Below are 17,920 nucleotides of genomic sequence, written 5' to 3'. Positions count from 1 at the left end.
AAGCATCTTATATTTTGAGGTATTTAACCTGAATACAGTATTCTTCTTAGATATTTTACTACCTTTTCTATGATAGCTAAGTTTTTTTAAAGATTTTATTTATTGATTTGACAGAGACATCGAGAGAGGGAATACAAGCAGGGAGAATGGGAGAGGGAGAAGCAGGCTTCCCGCTGAGCAGGGAGCCCTATGGGGACCAAAGACAGAAGCTTAAGGCCTGAGCCACCCAGGTGCCCCTGATAGTAGTTCAGCTTTTGAAACTACTCAACTTGTGTATATTAAGTAGCTCATTACTTTAGAAGAAAACCTGTTCTGTTGTTAGGCTTTTGGAGGTGGAATGAAATAGTAGAAAGAACGTGGGCTTTGGAGTCAGGGAAGCTTTTGTTTGAATTGAGTTCCATGCCATGTTAGATGTGAGCAGGCAACTTCTCTGAAACCCTGGCTCCTTTTCTGTAAAACAGAGTTAAACAAATCCCCTAGGGTTCTTGTAAGGATGTAATGAAGTATCGTATCTTAATTGCAGCGTTTGGCATAAAGTAGGATCTTATTTATTAATTCCTTCACGTAATTATTATGAAAATTGTTGCAAGTTACTGAGCACTTAATTGTAAGCCAGGTACTGTTGTAGGTACTTCAGGTGCAGTAGCTCCATCCTCGTCACGTCCTGTGAGGTGAGCAAGTTCTGCTGTTACCTTCATTTTAAACTTCTCTGCAGTGATACTGAGTAAAGCCGATTATTCTCTTACCACCTTTTCAAATATTATTTGTAAGACCATTATTTGAAGACCATTATTCTGTTTAGCTTTGTTAAGCATATATTTTCACATGACATTGTCTTAACCTTTAACTGGATGCATGCTTTTAATTACTATTTTTTAATCAGTATAGCCCTTAAAAATGTGGAGTATAGAAATGAATACAGTGGCGATGTAGGCTGACCAGCAACAGAGTTTACAGATTGATATTGATACATTCTCAGTGTCCTGGTAGGTGGATTTGCATTGGTTCTTTTAGCCACAATTAGCAGCCCTCCTTAAACTCAGGTGGCTAACTCCATTTATAAAGAGCTTCTAAGTGAGCACTTCATTTCTTCTCCGTTGTAAAGCTTTATACTCACTCTTATTACTTTCCACTTTAACTTTGGTTTGTCTTTCCCGGATTGTGTACTCTGGGGATTTTATAAGCATGTCTTCTGTGTCTTTATCTTATAAACAGTCAGAATCAATATAGGGTCAAGAGCAGAATTCCAAGGCACATCCCCTAAAGATTTCTTTCATTTGGGTTGATATAGACCAGTAAACTTACCAACTACACTAATATCCAACTCACACTCAAACAACGTATTTGCAAAAATAGCATAAAAAAACATCTTGAATACTGTTCTGGCCAGAATACACCTTTTTCCCCTGGCTTTGCTAATTGTGTGATCTTGGGCAAGTACTTTAGTTTCTAAGACTGTTTTTTTCAACTATAGAATAGGTTGTTGCATATGGGATGTTGCGTCCCACATATGGGATGTTTAGAACAGTGCCTTACAGATATTTGGAACTCAGTGACTGTAAGTTATTATTATTCTTTGTTCCTGCATCTAAGAAGTCTAGTAATCAGTCTTTTCCAAGATGTAAATGCAGTGGATTTGGCCTTACTCTGTTTGAATTCATGCTGTCATCTAGAGATTATTTTCTAAGTATTCAGAAACTACTCATTTTCATAATCTATTTTCCCATTTGACTGAAGATTAATATTAAATTTATATGTCTGTGATTTCTGGAATCCACTTCTCCACTCCTGCAGCTTGTAAAATTTGAAGTACATCTGACCAATATCCAGGCCCTGATTATTTCTTTCTGAGCTCTTTCTCCAAGATTATGAGAGTCAGCTTTGTGATTACACTTGCTGATTGCTTTAGCAGCATAGAATGAATTGCATCTGGAACCAAAGACTTGCACTCATATAAAGTTGTTTTAGTCTCTCATTCACCAGGCTTGGGTTTCAGTTCTCATTGCTCTTCTACAGTTTTAGTTTAAAAACTGAGAGAAGATAAGCAAAATACAAGTTGAGCAATTTTGCCTTTTCTATGCGCTCTCTCAACCCTAACAGCATCTTCTCTGAGCAGTGATTCTCTCAGTTCCTTGTTCTCTTTGACAAATAGTATGTTATTGTGAGACAGCACTTGGTAAGAAAGTATGAAACTTGGGTCCTAATTCCCACTCTGCCTCTTCTTTTTTTCTTTTAAATTTTATTTATTTTTGTGTGTGAGAGAGAGAGAGACCCCATGAGTTGGGCTGGGGGTGGGGGTTGATCAGGGAGCTCAATGTGGAACTCCATTCCAGGACCTCGGACCATGACCTGAGCCAAAGGCAGACACTTAATCGACTGAGCCACCCCAGTGCTTCCCCCACTCCACTTCTTAATACCCATGTGATGCTGGGCACATTACTTTATATGCTTGTGCTTCTGTTTTTTCATCTGCAGAAATCATATTTGTCTCCAAAGAGCTATGCATGAGGTAAAGTATGTAAAATATTTGTAAGATGTTAAGTGCTGTACCATATAAGGTGGAATGATATTTATTTGAATGTAGTTATAAAAGCTGTTTTACCTTAAGCAGCTTTTTCTAAGCCTCAGTTTTTCCTGAGCTTTCAAATTCCTGTTACCCTGTCTGTATGTTTTTGCTCTTTGCGGATTCTGCAGCCACATTGGGTGCTTCCCTCTTTTTCATCACTGGAATTGTGTAAAATTTAGATCCCTTGTGAGCCATTTCACTTAAGTCATCGGGGTCATATATACCTTTTGTTTTTGAACTGTCCTGTTGTAAACTGTGATACATTTGTAATTGAGCCTAGTGCTCTCTCTTTTTACTTTTAGAAACCTTTTATAATATGATCACTTTCTCCTGTGATCCTGTCATACGTCATCCACATTATAACTGTGTATAGGATGTTCCTTCTGCTTTCTTAGCTTCTGAAAGAAATCTGTCAACAAAGCAAGTCAGCAATCATATTTTGGCAGAATTAGACTTTTTGATATAAAAAAAGAATACTTTTGACATGTCTTTATTAGGACAGTATTATACATCTTTCATATGGCTGAGTGGTGTATGCTTTATTTCTATGATGGTGTCCATTTTAACCTTCTTTTAGTCCCTCCTATTTTTCTTTGTTTTTGTCCTAACTCAGTTGTATATTTGTGGAATAAAAGTGTTTGACCTTCAGGTTTCAGGTATTAGTGAGGAGTGCCAGGGACTTGGTGGTGGTGGTGGTGGAGGAGGTGGAGGTGAGCAGAAGGCTCTCCCTAAAATTATACCTCTCTCAAAAAAATGTCTCTGATAACTAGGCCCCCCTAAAATGGCTACTCATTAGGATGTCTTGATGTATTACAAACATACAAGCAAAACTTATCATTTAAAAAAAATACAGGGATTCTTGCATTTTTAAAATAATGTCAAATGAGTATAAAATATTAAGAGTGTTTTTAAAATTCCTTCCAGGCTGACTATATTTCAGAAAGCATCAACTTTTCTCAGTGGACCTATTCATCAAGTGAAATATGCCTGTACTGTTTTAAAAAGCTTTGTGCTTCATCATGGAAAAATTTGCCCCCCCCAAAAATGAAAGTAAAGACATTTGAGAAGGTGATTTAAGGTGTGGACATTTGGAAAAGTATCCCATCAAATCAGTAAACCTCAAGATAAGGGTTAAATAGATTAAGCCTAACCACTTATTTTTTAAATCAGGAGGATTTCATCTTAATAGAAAAACAACTTTTATTCGATATGTATTTTCTGAAATTAAGAGAGAGAGACAAGAGTAGACTTAAAAGAAAATAAATGAAGATGGTTAGTAAAGAAGCAATGTCAACTCTTTTCTGCTGAGGATAATTCAGTGATGTTAAATCCTTTGCGAATCTCTAGTTGTGGTTCTAAAGACAAGACTCTTTTTTGATGGGACTGATACTAAAGGAAGTCGGACCTTTTTTGTATTCAACTCACAGTTGTAGAAGTTGCAGTCATTGGCATGAGTGGCTTAAAAGAAGAAATAAAGAAGTGTTCAGTTAAATCCAAAAGTACAGTCATTTTTTTACTGCTGTGATTTTAAAAACCTCTTCATAACCACTGAAAAAGAATTGACAACTATTTTAAAAGATTAAAGAAAGGCAGATGTCTGCAAACAATTCTCCTCCTTCAGCCCAGAAATCTGTATTACCTGCAACACTTCCTGCTGTGCTTCCAGCTCCTTCTCCATGTTCAAGTCCAAAAACAGGACTCTCTGCCCGACTCTCTAATGGAAGCTTCAGTGCGCCATCACTCACCAACTCCAGAGGCTCAGAGCATACAATTTCATTTCTCCTGCAAATTGGCCTTACACGGGAGAGCGTTACCATCGAAGCCCAGGAACTATCTTTATCTGCTGTCAAGGATCTTGTGTGCTCCATTGTTTATCAGAAGGTACTGTGCATGCTATTTATGTCAATAGTTTTTCTAGTTAATATTGTCTCTAATGCTTTTCTATAAATTATACATGCAACAGTGAGTTAACATATATGGATCAATTGTTTATATCCTAATTTGGATCATTTTGGAAGAATGCTAATAGACTAGAAGCCTAAAGTCTGAAATTTCAGATTCTAACAACTGGAGCCTTTATCCTAACTTTAAAATACTGCCTATTTAGTTTTTCTTTTAAGAGCAGGAAAATCCATATAAAATCAGGAGGACTTCAGAAATCTCATTTGGTTTTAGAGAAAACAGGACGCAGAGGGTGCAAGGCATCCAGGTGGCTTACCAAAAGGATGGAACACAGCTGTGGCTGAGTCCCAGGTCCACACCTGTTTTTCCTAGGTGCCCTGCATTCTACTCTTTTTTTTTTGTACCTTCTTCCTTCCCTTTAGGTCTTGATTTCACCTATACTACCGTTTAATACGAGAATACCACTCTCTCTTGCTTAAAAAATAGGTAAACAAGTTTTTAATATATGACAATACATAAAAACTTGAAATTGAGGGTGGTTTTATTTTGTTTCCCTTCTGCATACCTCCTGCCCTATACTTTACCATTTTTTAAGGAACCTTAGCTAAATGTCTTTAATAACTTTGATTTGCTGGATAAGTGGATATGTTCTCTATTTTTTCATAGAACTATATGGTTAAGTAGTAAGAATTGGTTACATTTTGTTTTTAATGGACTGAGCGTATGTTTCAAATTTGTTTGGAACAAATTAGTGTGCTTTTTATTTTCAAAATCGTATCAGGTGAGATTAATACATTTGTATTCAGGCTTCTCATTGTACTGTTTATGTTTTAATTTCTTATGCTTTATATGATTTGTTATTATCTTCTGATGTAGAAGTAATTAATGGTCTAAAAATGCTGTGCGGTTTGTAGAAACAGCCTATGCCTTGTGTGTGGTAACAGTAACTTGTCTATTGAAATGTGGTTTAAAGATTCAGTTTCCTTTCGTAGATCTGTAGAACCATCTGGGTGTCTTTAAGTATTTTTGCTTTTATTTTCCCTTGCACTAAACGTTACAGAGGTTTTTCACAAATATGTTGGTAACTAGCTATTTAATTTAAAGATAAGAATTTATCTTAACGACAGTTTGTAACTTGAATGTTTCCTTTTCATTTGAACCCATAGAAATTTATAACTAATGTTTTGGTAGAATCTGTATTATTGTTTTCAGTCTTCTAAAATTTCATTTCGTTCTTCTGTTCATACAGAGGCATACTGATTTCTATGGGATTATTTTAGAATTTGTTACTTCATCTTTAATGTAGATGGGAGATGTGGGTCAGATGGGTAAACTCTTAGGAGACTGGATTAAACATCGTAATCCATGAAAAAATACAGTGATACCAAGGAAATAAGACAGCCAAAAAAATCAATCAGTGTGAACTTTATATAGATGTAAAATAGAATTATTGGTTATAGAGCTAGCCAGCATAAAATGAGTATCATGGTAAACTGAATTTAAATCAACATTAGAGTGAAATGGGGATGTATTTGGCAAAAATACATAGTCGGTATAGGCTTAAGTGCATTACACATTCCTTTTGATGTTTGCTAGGATTCTAGCTGTTGTTTAAGTGTAGTGTAAAAGAGTTTTAAGCTTGAAACTATGCAGCTGTATTTATTTACTTTATAACTTTGCACAAGTGATTTGATTTCTTTGGATTATAGTTTGCAAATCTCTCAGATGATTGAGTTGGGATGATTTCTGGTTGTAATTCCAGCAATGAGATTCTGAATAATTTAATCTGAATTTGGGTCTTCACTGCTAGAGACAGATAAAGGAGAAAAAAGTTTCAAGGGATGACCTGTTGCAGGCCAAATCAGAATTCTTAAGGGAACCATCTCAGATCCTAAGATTTTCTGGAGATGTTTCATGGATTGCTAACTCATCTGGTGTTTGGAAAAACCAAGTCAGAAGTTCTTTTGCTTTTTACCTTCCCTCTTGTCTTGGGCACTTGCTCACCAGACTTCCATTTTACACCTGTACAACTCCAGGTTTACTGTCAGGACTCTTACAGGCACACCTGCTTTTCTTATATCTATTCTTAGTAACTACATCTACCTGAACCTGCTAAAAGATAGGGCATTGGTTAAATTTTAGGAAATAGGCTAAACAGGCGTCTCTTCCCTCAAAAAACTTATAGTCTACTAAAGGAAACCTATTCATCAGAGTAAAACATTTAAGTAGAAAGTGAAGTTAAAGAGTGCGCCTCAGGTTGATAAAGGATGTAGAAGACTTCAAACAGAAGTCTCCTTTCCTCATCCTGGTCCTGGGCCAACACTGCACTGCATTCTGTTACTATGGTTACACTTTTTTTTTTTTTTTTAGATTTTCTTTTATTAATGAAGTCATAGTATATAGTCTTTTGTTGCTGAGTACTTTCCATTGTATGGATATACTGTACTTTGTTTATTCAATCATCAGTTGATTGATATTCGAATTTTTTCTAATTTGGGAGCATTATAAATAGAATTGCTCTGAACATTCTCATTCAGATCTCGATTATAGATACGTGTTTTCGGGGCGCCTGGGTGGCTCAGTGGGTTAAAGCCAGTACCTTCGGCTCAGGTCATGATTCCAGGGTTCTGGGATCGAGCCCCGCATGGGGCTCTCTGCTCTGTGGGGAGTCTGCTTCCTCCTCTCTCTCTGTTTGCCTCTCTGCCTACTTGTGATCTCTGTCAAATAAATAAATAAAATCTTAAAAAAAAAAGATACATGTTTTCATTTCCTTGGGGTACATATGTGGAAGTAAGATGGCCATATCCTTAACAACACTTGGTATTTCCAGTCTTTTTAATTTAACTGTTCCTGGTTGGTGTGTAGTAATATCTCCATGTGGTTTTAATTTGCATTTTCTTAATGGTGAATGAGATTGGTTATCTGTCCATGAGCTTATTTGCCAAGTTCTTTAACATCTTAGATACAGGTTCTTACCAGATATAAAATGTAGGTATTTTCTTCCAGTCTGTGGTTTCTCTTCATCTGTTCTTTTTTTAAGAGAACTCTTTTATTAATCTAAATAATAATCTAAATAATAATCATTTTAAAGGCTACTGTTCAGTCATCTTGATGCATAAAGTTTATAACCAGTTTCTTATTTTGGTCATTTACGTTGCTTCTAATTTTCTTCCAGTTTTATGGAGATATAACATTTATAAATTTGTATTAGTTTAAGGTATACAACATAATGATTTGATATGTGTATATTTTGCAGAATGATAACTACAATAAATGTAGTTAACTTATATCACCTCCCACAGTTAATTCTTTTCTCGTGATGAGAACTTCTAAGGTCTACTCTCCTAGCAGCTTTCAAGTATACAGTAAAGAATTGTTAACTATAGGCAACATGCCATACATTACATTGCCAGAATTTATTTATCTTATAACTGGACGTTGGTACCCTTTGACTACCTACCTTCCTGCCCTCTGCCTCTGGTCACCACCAGTCAGTTTTCTGTCTGTGTGAGTTAAGTTATAGGAGTTTTCACATATAAGTAAGATCATACAGTAGTTGTCTTGCTCTGCTTGACTTACTTCACTTAATATAATGCTTTCAGGGTCCATCCATGCTGCTGCAAATGGTAGGATTTCCTTCTTTTTGTGGCTGAATAATACTCCATTTTATATATATATGGAGTATATATACTCCATATTATGTATATACACAATTTCTTTATTCATTCACCCTTAGGTTGACATTTTGGTTCTTTCCATGTCTTGGCAACAGTAAATAATGATGCATTGACCTGGAAGGTAGTGATTTCATTTTCTTCAGAAATGGCATTGCTGGATCATATGGTAGTTCTATTTTTAATTTTTTGAGGAGTGTCCATATTCTTTTTTTTTTTTTTTTTTGTCCGTACTGTGTTCTATAGTGGCTGCACAAATTTAGACTCTCACCAGCAGTGCATAAGAGTTCCCTTTCCTCCACATTCTCACCAACACTTTTTATCTCATGCCAGTCTGACAGCCAGGAGGTGATATCTCCCTGTGATTTTAATTTGCATTTTCCTGATGATTAGTGATGTTGAGGACTTTTTATGTGCCTGTTGGCTACCTGTATGTCTTCTTTGGGGGAATGTCTTTTCAGTTCTTCTGCCCATCTTTAAATGGGATTGTTTGTTGTTGTTGTTGCCATTGAGTTATAGGAGTTTTTTTGGTATTTGGGGTATTTATCAGACACACGATTTGCAAATACTTTTTCCCCCTTCTATAGTTGCCTTTTCATTTTGTCAGTGGTTTTCTTGGCTGAGGAGAAGCTTTATAGTTTGATGTAGTCCTGCTTGTTTGTTTTTGCTTTTGTTGCCTTTGCTTTTGGTGTCAAATGCAAAGACTCATTGCCAAGAATGATGTCAAGGAATTTATCCCTTATGTTTTTTCCTAAGAGTTTTTTGGCTTCAGGTCCTACATTCAAGTGTTAAGTCCATTTTGAGTTGATTTTTGTGTGCGGTGTAAAATAGGCGTTCAGTTACATTCTTTTGCATTTGGCTGTCCCTGTTCTCCCAGCGCCATTTACAGAAAAGACTATTCTTTCCATTGTATATTCTTGATTTCTTTATCATAAATTCATTGGCCGTATATGCATAGGTCTATTTCTAGGCTCTCTGTTCTGTTCCATTGATTTTATATGTCCATTCTTATGCCAATACCGTACTGTTTTGATTACTATAGCTCTAAAGTATAGTTTGAAATCAAGAAATGTAAATGCCTCCAGCTTTGTTTTTCTTTCTCAAAGATTGCTTTGGCTATTCAGGATCTTTTGTGGTTTTGTATAATTTTTAATATTCTTTTTTTCTATTTCTGTGTAAAATGCCGTTGGAAAATTTGGGGTAGTATGGACATTTTAATAATAACCTTCCAGTCCATGAACATAGAATATTTTTCCATTTATTTGCATCTTCTTCAGTTTCTTTCATTAAAGTCTTACAGATAGAATGTTTAGTGTGTAGATCTTTCACCTTCTTGGTTAAATTTATTTATAGGTATTTTCTTCTTTTTGATGCAATTATACATGGAATTGTTAATTTCTCTTTCTGATATTAACTTAGTAGTGTATAAAAAGGGAACAGACTATTGTATATTGATTTTGTATCTGGCAACTTTACTGAATTTGTTCATTAATTCTAACAAAATTTTTTGTTGGAGTGTTTCATTTCATCTACAAATATAGACAATTTTACTTCTTCCTTTCTGATTTAGATGTCTTTTATTTCTTTTTCTTGCCTAATTGTTCTGGCTAGGACTTCCAGTACTGTATTGAATAAAAGTAGCAAGAATGACATCCTTGTCTTATTCCTGATCTTAGGTTTTTCCACGGAGTATTATTTTAGCTGTGGGCTTGTCGTATACAGCCCCTGTTATGTTAAGGCATGTTTCCTCTACACTTCATTTAGAGTTTTTGTCATGAATTGATGTTGAATTTTGTCAAATGCTTTTTTAAAAATTTTAATTTAATTTTATTTTTTTCAGTGTTCCAGAATTCATTGTTTATGCACCACACCCAGTGCTCCATGCAATACTCGCCCTCCTTATTACCCACCACCAGGCTTACCCAGTCCCCATCCCCCCTCCCCTCCAAAACCCTTAGTTTGTTTCTCAGAGTCCACAGTCTCTTATGGTTTGTCTCCCCTTCCAATTTCCCCCAACTCACTTCTCTCTCCATCTCCCAACATCCTCTGTGTTATTCCTCACATTCCACAAGTAAGTGAAACCATATGATAATTGGCTCTCTCTGCTTGACTTATTTCACTCAGCATAATCTCTTCCAGTCCCATCCATGTTGATACAAAAGTTGGGTAATCATCCTTTCTGATGGAGGCATAATACTCCATTGTATATATGGACCATATCTTTATCCATTTGTCTGTTGAAGGGCATGTTGGTTCTTTCCACAGTTTGGTGACTGTAGCCATTGCTGCTATGAACATTGGGGTACAGACGGCCCTTCTTTTCACTAAATCTGTATCTTTGCGGTAAATAGTAGTGCAATTGGAGGGTCATAGGGTAGCTCTGTTTTTAATTTCTTAAGGAATCTCCGCACTGTTTTCCAAAGTGACTGCCCCAACTTGCATTCCTACCAGCAGTGTGAGAGGGTTTCCCTTTCTCCACATCCTCTTCAACACTTGTTGTTTACTCGCTTGTTGATTTTCGCCATTCTAACTGGTGTAAGGTGGTATCTCAATGTGGTTTTGATTTGAATCTTCATGATGGCTAATGATGATGAACATTTTTTCATATGTCTGTTAGCCATTTGTATGTCTTCTTTGGAGAAGTGTCTGTTCATGTCTTCTGCCCATTTTTTGACGTGATTATCTGTTTTGTGTGAGTTGAGTTTGAGGATTTCTTTTTTTAATTTTTTTTTTTATTTTTATTTGACAGAGAGAGATCACAAGTAGGCAGAGAGGCAGGCAGAGAGAGGAGGAAGCAGGCTCACTGCTGAGCAGAGAGCCCGATGTGGGGCTCGATCCCAGAACCCTGAGATCATGACCTGAGCTGAAGGCAGAGGCTTAACCACTGAGCCACCCAGGTGCCCCCCGAGTTTGAGGATTTCTTTTTAATGCTTGTTCTGCATCTGTTGAGTTGACCATATAATTTTTATCCTTTATTTTGTTAATGTGGTATATCACATTTATTGATTCGCAGATGTTGAATTATCCTTGCATCCCTGGAATAAATCCCACTTGGTCATGGTGTATGATGCTTTTAAAGTGTTGTTGAATTCAGTTTGCTAATATTTGTTGAGAAAATTTGCATCTAGTTCATCAAGAATGTTGAGCTATAATTTTTTTTTCCATATAGTGTCATTATCTGTCTTTGGTATCAGTGTAATGCTGGCCTCATGAACTTAGAAATGTTCCTTCCTCTTATATGGTTTGGAAGAGTTTGAGAATGATTGGTATTAATTCTTTAAATGTTTGGTAGAATTTGCCAGTGAAGTCATCTGGATCTTTTTGTTTGTTTGTTGGGAGGATTTTGATTACCAGTTCAATGTTTTTTACTATGAATTCATCTATTAATATTTTCTACTTGTTCATGACTCAGGCTTGGTAGGTTGTTCTAGAAATTAATCCATTTTTTTGAAGTGTCCAGTTTGTTGGTGTATAATTGTTTATAGTAGTCTTTCATGTTCCTTTGTATTTATGTGGTATCATAGTGTCACCTCTTTGATTTGTAATTTTATTTGAGTCCTCTTTTTTTTCTTTAAACTAAAGGTTTGTCTGTTTTGCTTATCTTTTTTAAAAAACCAGCTCTTAGTTTCATTGAATTTTTCTGTTGTTTTTTTAGTCTCTAATTTATTTTCACTATGATCTTTGTTACTTCTTTATTACTTCTTTCCTAATTAAGCTAACTTTGGGCTTAGTTTGTTATTTTTGTAGTTCCTTGAGGTGTAAAGTTAGGTTGTTTATTTGAGAGCTTTTTTCTTTTCTTTTAAGATTTTTTGTTTGTTTGTTTGACAGAGAGAGACACAGTGAGAGAAGGAACACAAGCAGGGGGAGTGAAAGAGGGAGAAGCAGACTTCCCGCTGATGAGGAGCCCAATGTAGGGCTTGATCCCAGGACCCTGGGATCATGACCTGAGCTGAAGGCAGATGCTTAATGACTGAGCCACCTGGCCCCCTGAATTCTTTTTTATAATGTAGGTGTTTACCGCTATGAACTTCTCTCTCAGAACTTCTGCTGCATCCCATAAGTTTTGATATATGTATTTTCATTTTCATTTGTCTCAAGGTATTTTTTTATTCTCTTTTGATCTCACCTTGACTAGTTGTACAACTGCATTTTGTTTAATGTCCACATGTATGTGAATTTTCCAAGTTTCTTTTTATTTGTTTTTGTAGTTGATTTCTAGTTTCATACCATTGTCATGGGAAAAGATGTTTAATATGATTTCAGTCTTCTTAAATTAGTTAAGATTTATTTTGTGGCCTAACATGATCTCTCCTGGAGAATGTTCCATGTTTGCTTGAGAAGAATATGTATTCTGGGGGCGCCTGGGTGGCTCAGTGGCTTAAAGCCTCTGCCTTTGGCTCAGGTCATGATCCCAGAGTCCTGGGATGGAGCCCCACATCGGGCTCTCTGCTCAGCAGGGAGCCCGCTTCCCCCTCCCCGTCTCTCTGCCTGCCTCTCTGCCTACTTGTGATCTCTGTCAAATAAATAAATAAAATCTTGAAAAAAAAAAGAATATGTATTCTGCTGCTTTTGGATGGAATTTTATAGTAGATCTCTGTTAAGTGTCTGGTCTAATGTATAGTTTAACTTCAGTGTTCCTTTTTTATTTTCTGTCTGGATGACCTATCCATTGTTGAAAGTGCATTACTAAAGTTGCCTATTATTATTGTGTAGCTGTCTGTTTCTTCTTTTGAATCCTTTAATATTGGCTTTATATATTTTATATATTTAGGTCCCCCTGTGTTGAGTGCATAAAGATTTACAAATATTATATTCTCTTGTTGGAGTGATTCCTTTATCATTATATAATGACCTTGTCTCTTACTACAGCCTTTGGCTTAAAGTCTATTTTTTCTGATCTAAGTTAGTTAATATACCTTTCATTATAATATACTATATTCTTCTCTTAACAGTATCATTTGGAGAGCCAAAATTTCTAATTTTAATGAAGTACAATTAATTTTTTCCTTTATGGATAGTGCTTTTGTATCTAAAAAATATTTGCCTGAATGAAAGATTTTTGTCCCTGTTTTCTTCTGGAAGTTTCATAATTTTAGCTTTTACCTTTATATCTATAATCCACATGTTAGTTCTGCGGGACTACCACAGCTGGCTGGCTTAAGCCATAGAAATTTTTCTGACAGTTTTTGAGGCTAGCTGTCTGTAATTGAGATCTCAATAGGGTTTGTTCCCTCTGAGGGCTATGAGTAAGAATTTGTTTCATGCCTTTCTCCCAGCTTCTAATGGCCTCAGGCATTCCTTAGCTTACAGATAGTGTTCTGCCTGTGTCTTCATATTGACTTCGCTCTATAAATGACTGTGTTGACAAACCCCCCCCCCTTTTTTAAAGATTTTATTTATTTATTTGAGAGAGAATGAGTGAGAGAGAGCATGAGAGAGGAGAAGGTCAGAGGGTGAAGCAGACTCCCCAAGGAGCTGGGAGCCTGATGCAGGAATCGATTCTGGAAGTCCAGGATCATGACCTGAGCCAAAGGCAGTCGCTCAACCAACTGAGCCACCCAGGAGCCCACATTTCCCCTTTTTGTAAGGACACAGTCCTTTTGGGTTAGGGCCCTCCTTAATGACTTCATCCTAACTGGATCATCTATCTACAAAAACCTTATTTCCAAAGGTCACATTCACAGGTACTGGGGGTTAGGATTTTAACACCTTTTGGAGGAACACAGTTCAACTCGTAACAATCCATTTCAAAATAATTTTTGTGTGTTGTGTGAGATAAAGGTTGAGCTTTATTTTTTTGCATTGGACATCAGATTTTTTTAGGACCATTTGTTGAAAAGACTATTCTTCCCTCATTGAATTACTTTAGGACCTTTATTGTAAATCAGTTAACCACATATCTTTTTATCTATTTCTGAACATTGTTTTGCTTTATTGGTCTATATATGTGTGTTCTTAAACCAATTTCACATTATCTTGAATTCTTCAGTTTTATAAAGACACAAAGTCAGGTCCTCCAACTTTGTTCTTTCTTCCAAGATTGTTTTGACCAGTCTGTGTCCTTTGCATTTCCATTAAAATCAACTTGACAATTTCTACAAGAAACAAAAACACCCTTTGAAATTGTGTACATCATTTGTTATCTGTCTCATTGTTTTGATGCAGTTATAATTGGGATTTTTAAAAATCTCAGTCTGATTTTTCATTTTATTGTATAGAAATATTGTGATTTTTGTATGTTGATATTGTGTCCTGCATCCTTGCTAAACTCACTGATCACTTCTAGTAATTTTAAGAAATTCTTTAGGATTCTCTATATAGATAATCTTGTCTTTTGTAAATAAAGATAGTTTTATGCATTGCCTTCCAAAACTTATTTCTTTTCCTTGTTTTGTACTAGAGGCTAAACATCCAGTACTATATTGCATAGAAGTGGTTAAGAGTTGACATCTGTGCCTTGTTACCAGGCTTAAAAGGAAAAACATTTGGTCTTCCACCATTAAGTTTCATGTAAACTTTTTAGACGTTCTTCATCAAATTGAGAAAATTCCTGTCTGTTCCTAGTTGGCTTAGACTCTTTATCTTGAATGACTGTAAATTTGTTAAATACTTTTTTTGCATCTATGTATTTTTATCTTTTTAGTCTGTTAATATGATTGAAGTATGTTGTCATACCTTTGAATGTTAAACCAACCTTGCATTCTTACAACAAACCCTCCTGGTTATCATATATTATCCTTTTTATATTTTCCTTAATTCAGTATACCTATATTTTCTTAATATTTTTCTTTCTAAGATAATGAATGTATTGGCCTCTAATTTTTTTCTTCTATTATATCTGTATGGTTTTGGTATCAAGGGTAATGTTGGCTTCACAAAATGAGTTTGAAAGTATGTCGTTCCTGTTTTCTGAATAAACTCGTGCAAATTATTTCTTCCTGACCTATGTGATAGAATTCACCAATGAAGCCATCTGTGCCTGGAATTTTTTTAATGAGATTTTTAACTCAATTTCTATTTCTTTAGTGGGCATAGCTATTAAGATTATTTCTTTGTGAGTACACTTTGGTAATTTGTGTCTTTAAAGGAAGATTTTCATTTATCTAAGTGGGCAGATTCATTGGTGAAAGTTGTGCTTTGTGTTCATTACCCTTTAAAGTGATTTTTCTATTATTGTCTGTTTTCTATTTTTTAATTATCTTTTTTCTACCTTCTTTAAGTTTAACTTTATTTTCAGTTTCTTAAGGTGGAAGCTTGGGTCATTGATTTGAGTCTTGTCTTTTTTATGTATGTCTAGCATTGTAAGGTTTCCCTCTAGTCATTACTTTAACTGCATGCCACAAAAACTTTGATATGTTGGATTTTCATTTACATTTTGTTTGAATCATCTCCTAATTTCACTTGTGATTTCATCTGTGATCCATGGATTGTTTAATTTGGAAGGATTTGAAAAATTTTCAGGTGCTTTTCTGTTATATTGATTTCTAATTTTAATTTTTGCCCAAGAATATACTTTAATTTCAATCTGTGTAATTCAAGAGTTTTTTTTTAATTGTGTAGGATTCTGTCTTACACTACATTCTGAATGTTACATATGCAGTTTTTTAAAAATTTATTTTCTGTTCTTGTTGAATGAAGTTTTCTATGAAGATCAGATCGAGTTGGTTGATAGTGTTTTCTTTATCTTTATAGATTTCTTTTCTTATTCTACCCTTTATTGAGAAAGGAGTATTGAAATCTCTGAGTATAATTTTAGATTTGTCTATTAGTCCTTTTAATTTTAATTAAAGACCTTAAAAACATGAAGCAAAAATTATTTCAGGCACATTTAGGATTTTTACAACATTTGATATATTGATTTCTTTTTTGGTGTAAGTTTTTTCCCTTCTCTCTGGAATGTGCCTTGTTCTGAAGTCATCTTTGTGTAGTATTGATCTAACCAATCTTACTTTTTTTCCCAAAAAATTAGTATTTGCATTGTGGTATATTTTTACATGTTTTTGCTTATAATCTCTCTGTCTTATGTGAAGTGGGGTTTTTTGTTGATTACATACCCTTGGGTCAATTCAGTCTGACAACTTCTGCTTTTTAAGTGCATAGACCATTTATATTTAATACAATGTTTAATATAGATGCATTTAAATATATTGATTTCTGTTTGTCTCTTCTGGTCTTGGGTCATTTTCTCTTCTTGAATTGAGTATATTCTGTAAGTACATTTTATCTCCATTGTTGATTTATTATACTCTTTAAAAATTTTTTTTCCGCAGTTTCTCTAGTGCCAGGATCAGTAGGCTACATCTGTGGGCCGAATCTGACCCAACACCTCTTTTTGTGAATAGAGTTTTATTGAGACATGGGCATGCTCATTCATGAATATCTTGCCTGTGGCTGCTTTTATGCTACAACAGCAGAGTTAAGTAGCTATGACAGAGACTATATGGTACACCAATCCTAAAATACTAGTAGCTGGTCTTTTATGGAAAATTTTTGCCAACCTTGCTCTAGTTTGTATAATATGCATCTTTATTTCATCAGAGATGTCTTCAAACAATATCATACTATTCTAAGAATGATGTAGTCTACACCTTAGAATAGTATATTTCTGTTTTCTTTCTGTTGTCACTTGTTCTGTTGTCATACATTTTATTCCTGTAAACAGTTTATTCTCATTATTTGTGATAGTTATATTCTGTAAAGTGACCTCAAACCTTGAATTAGTGAATATTGAACAGTTGCTCCTAGGGGAAATATAGGGTTAGGTTCCTATAAGCATCTGGTCACAAAATTTTTGTCAAGCAGTAAATGCATAAGCCTGTTTTATATGTGTTTCTCTTTAAAGGTGCCTAATTTAATATGTATGTAGTTGATTCATTAACACTGATCTCATGGCCAGCAGCACTGTAACTGAATGAAGCTTCTCTAACACACATATTCTCTCCATAAGGCATATTATAGGCTGCTTCACTTTTAGGAACACTTGACAGCACTTCAGCATGATGCTTGGGGGGCTGGCATTCTAAACAGAAAAATCACTATAAGAAAAAATAACCCAAGTTCAGAACACATGACAGTAAGTAGACCATGAAAAAGACATGTTTTTTTATACTGTGAAAATTGAAACAAGAAGTCAGAGCATCACCTTATTTGACTTCAACTGGGAATATGCAGAAGAGTGACTTAATTTTTTTTTTCTTCTGTGCATGTCTGTGAATGACTGCAAAGGCACAGAAAGTATTGATTTTTGGTTCCAAATAAATTTTAGCAAGTAGGCATGTTCACAGATCTGGAATCTGAATAATGATCAGCTGTTGCTATAGATCCCACAACATATTGTTATTCTTCTTGCTTTTTAGCAGTAAATTATGTTTTAAAGAAAGTAAAAGTAAGAAAAATTATCTTTTATATTTACTCCCGTATTTAACATTTTCATTATTTTTCATTATGTTGTGTTAGATCCAAACTGTATGCAATATGTTCATTTCTCTGGCTTCATTTACAATTTTTGTCTTCCTGGTTTTCAGGAGTTTGAATATGATTGCTTTATTGTGGTTTTCTTTCTGTTTTTGTTGCTGGGTTTTGTTGAACTTGGTCTTGAGGTTATAGTTTCCTCAACTTGGGAGACTTTTTGTATTCATTAAAGCTTCCTTTGGTCTTTTCCTGTGTGCCATTTTTACTACCCTTACAAAATTTTTCTGAACACGTTCTTTTGCTTTCCTCTTCATCTTTCTATCTACTCTTTAGGCTTTCACTTGAAATATATATTTTTTTTATTTAT

General features: G+C 35.0%; 1 protein-coding gene across 2 annotated transcripts in view; it reads left to right on the top strand.

Moving 5' to 3' along the window:
* Positions 1–17,920, top strand: part of PRKD3 (protein kinase D3) — an 83,292-nt gene that overhangs the window by 4,698 nt on the left and 60,674 nt on the right. For both annotated transcript variants that reach the window (XM_047746820.1, XM_047746821.1), the window contains exon 2: positions 3,491–4,447. In XM_047746820.1, coding sequence (XP_047602776.1) covers positions 4,160–4,447 — 288 coding nt within the window. In that variant the 5' untranslated portion in view covers positions 3,491–4,159. The remainder of the gene's footprint in view (positions 1–3,490; positions 4,448–17,920) is intronic.

This window comes from Lutra lutra, chromosome 9 (genome assembly GCF_902655055.1).
Source record: "Lutra lutra chromosome 9, mLutLut1.2, whole genome shotgun sequence".
NCBI lineage: Eukaryota > Metazoa > Chordata > Mammalia > Carnivora > Mustelidae > Lutra > Lutra lutra.
The sequence above is the reverse complement of the archived record's forward strand: the minus strand, read 5'-3'. Positions and strand labels throughout refer to the sequence as shown.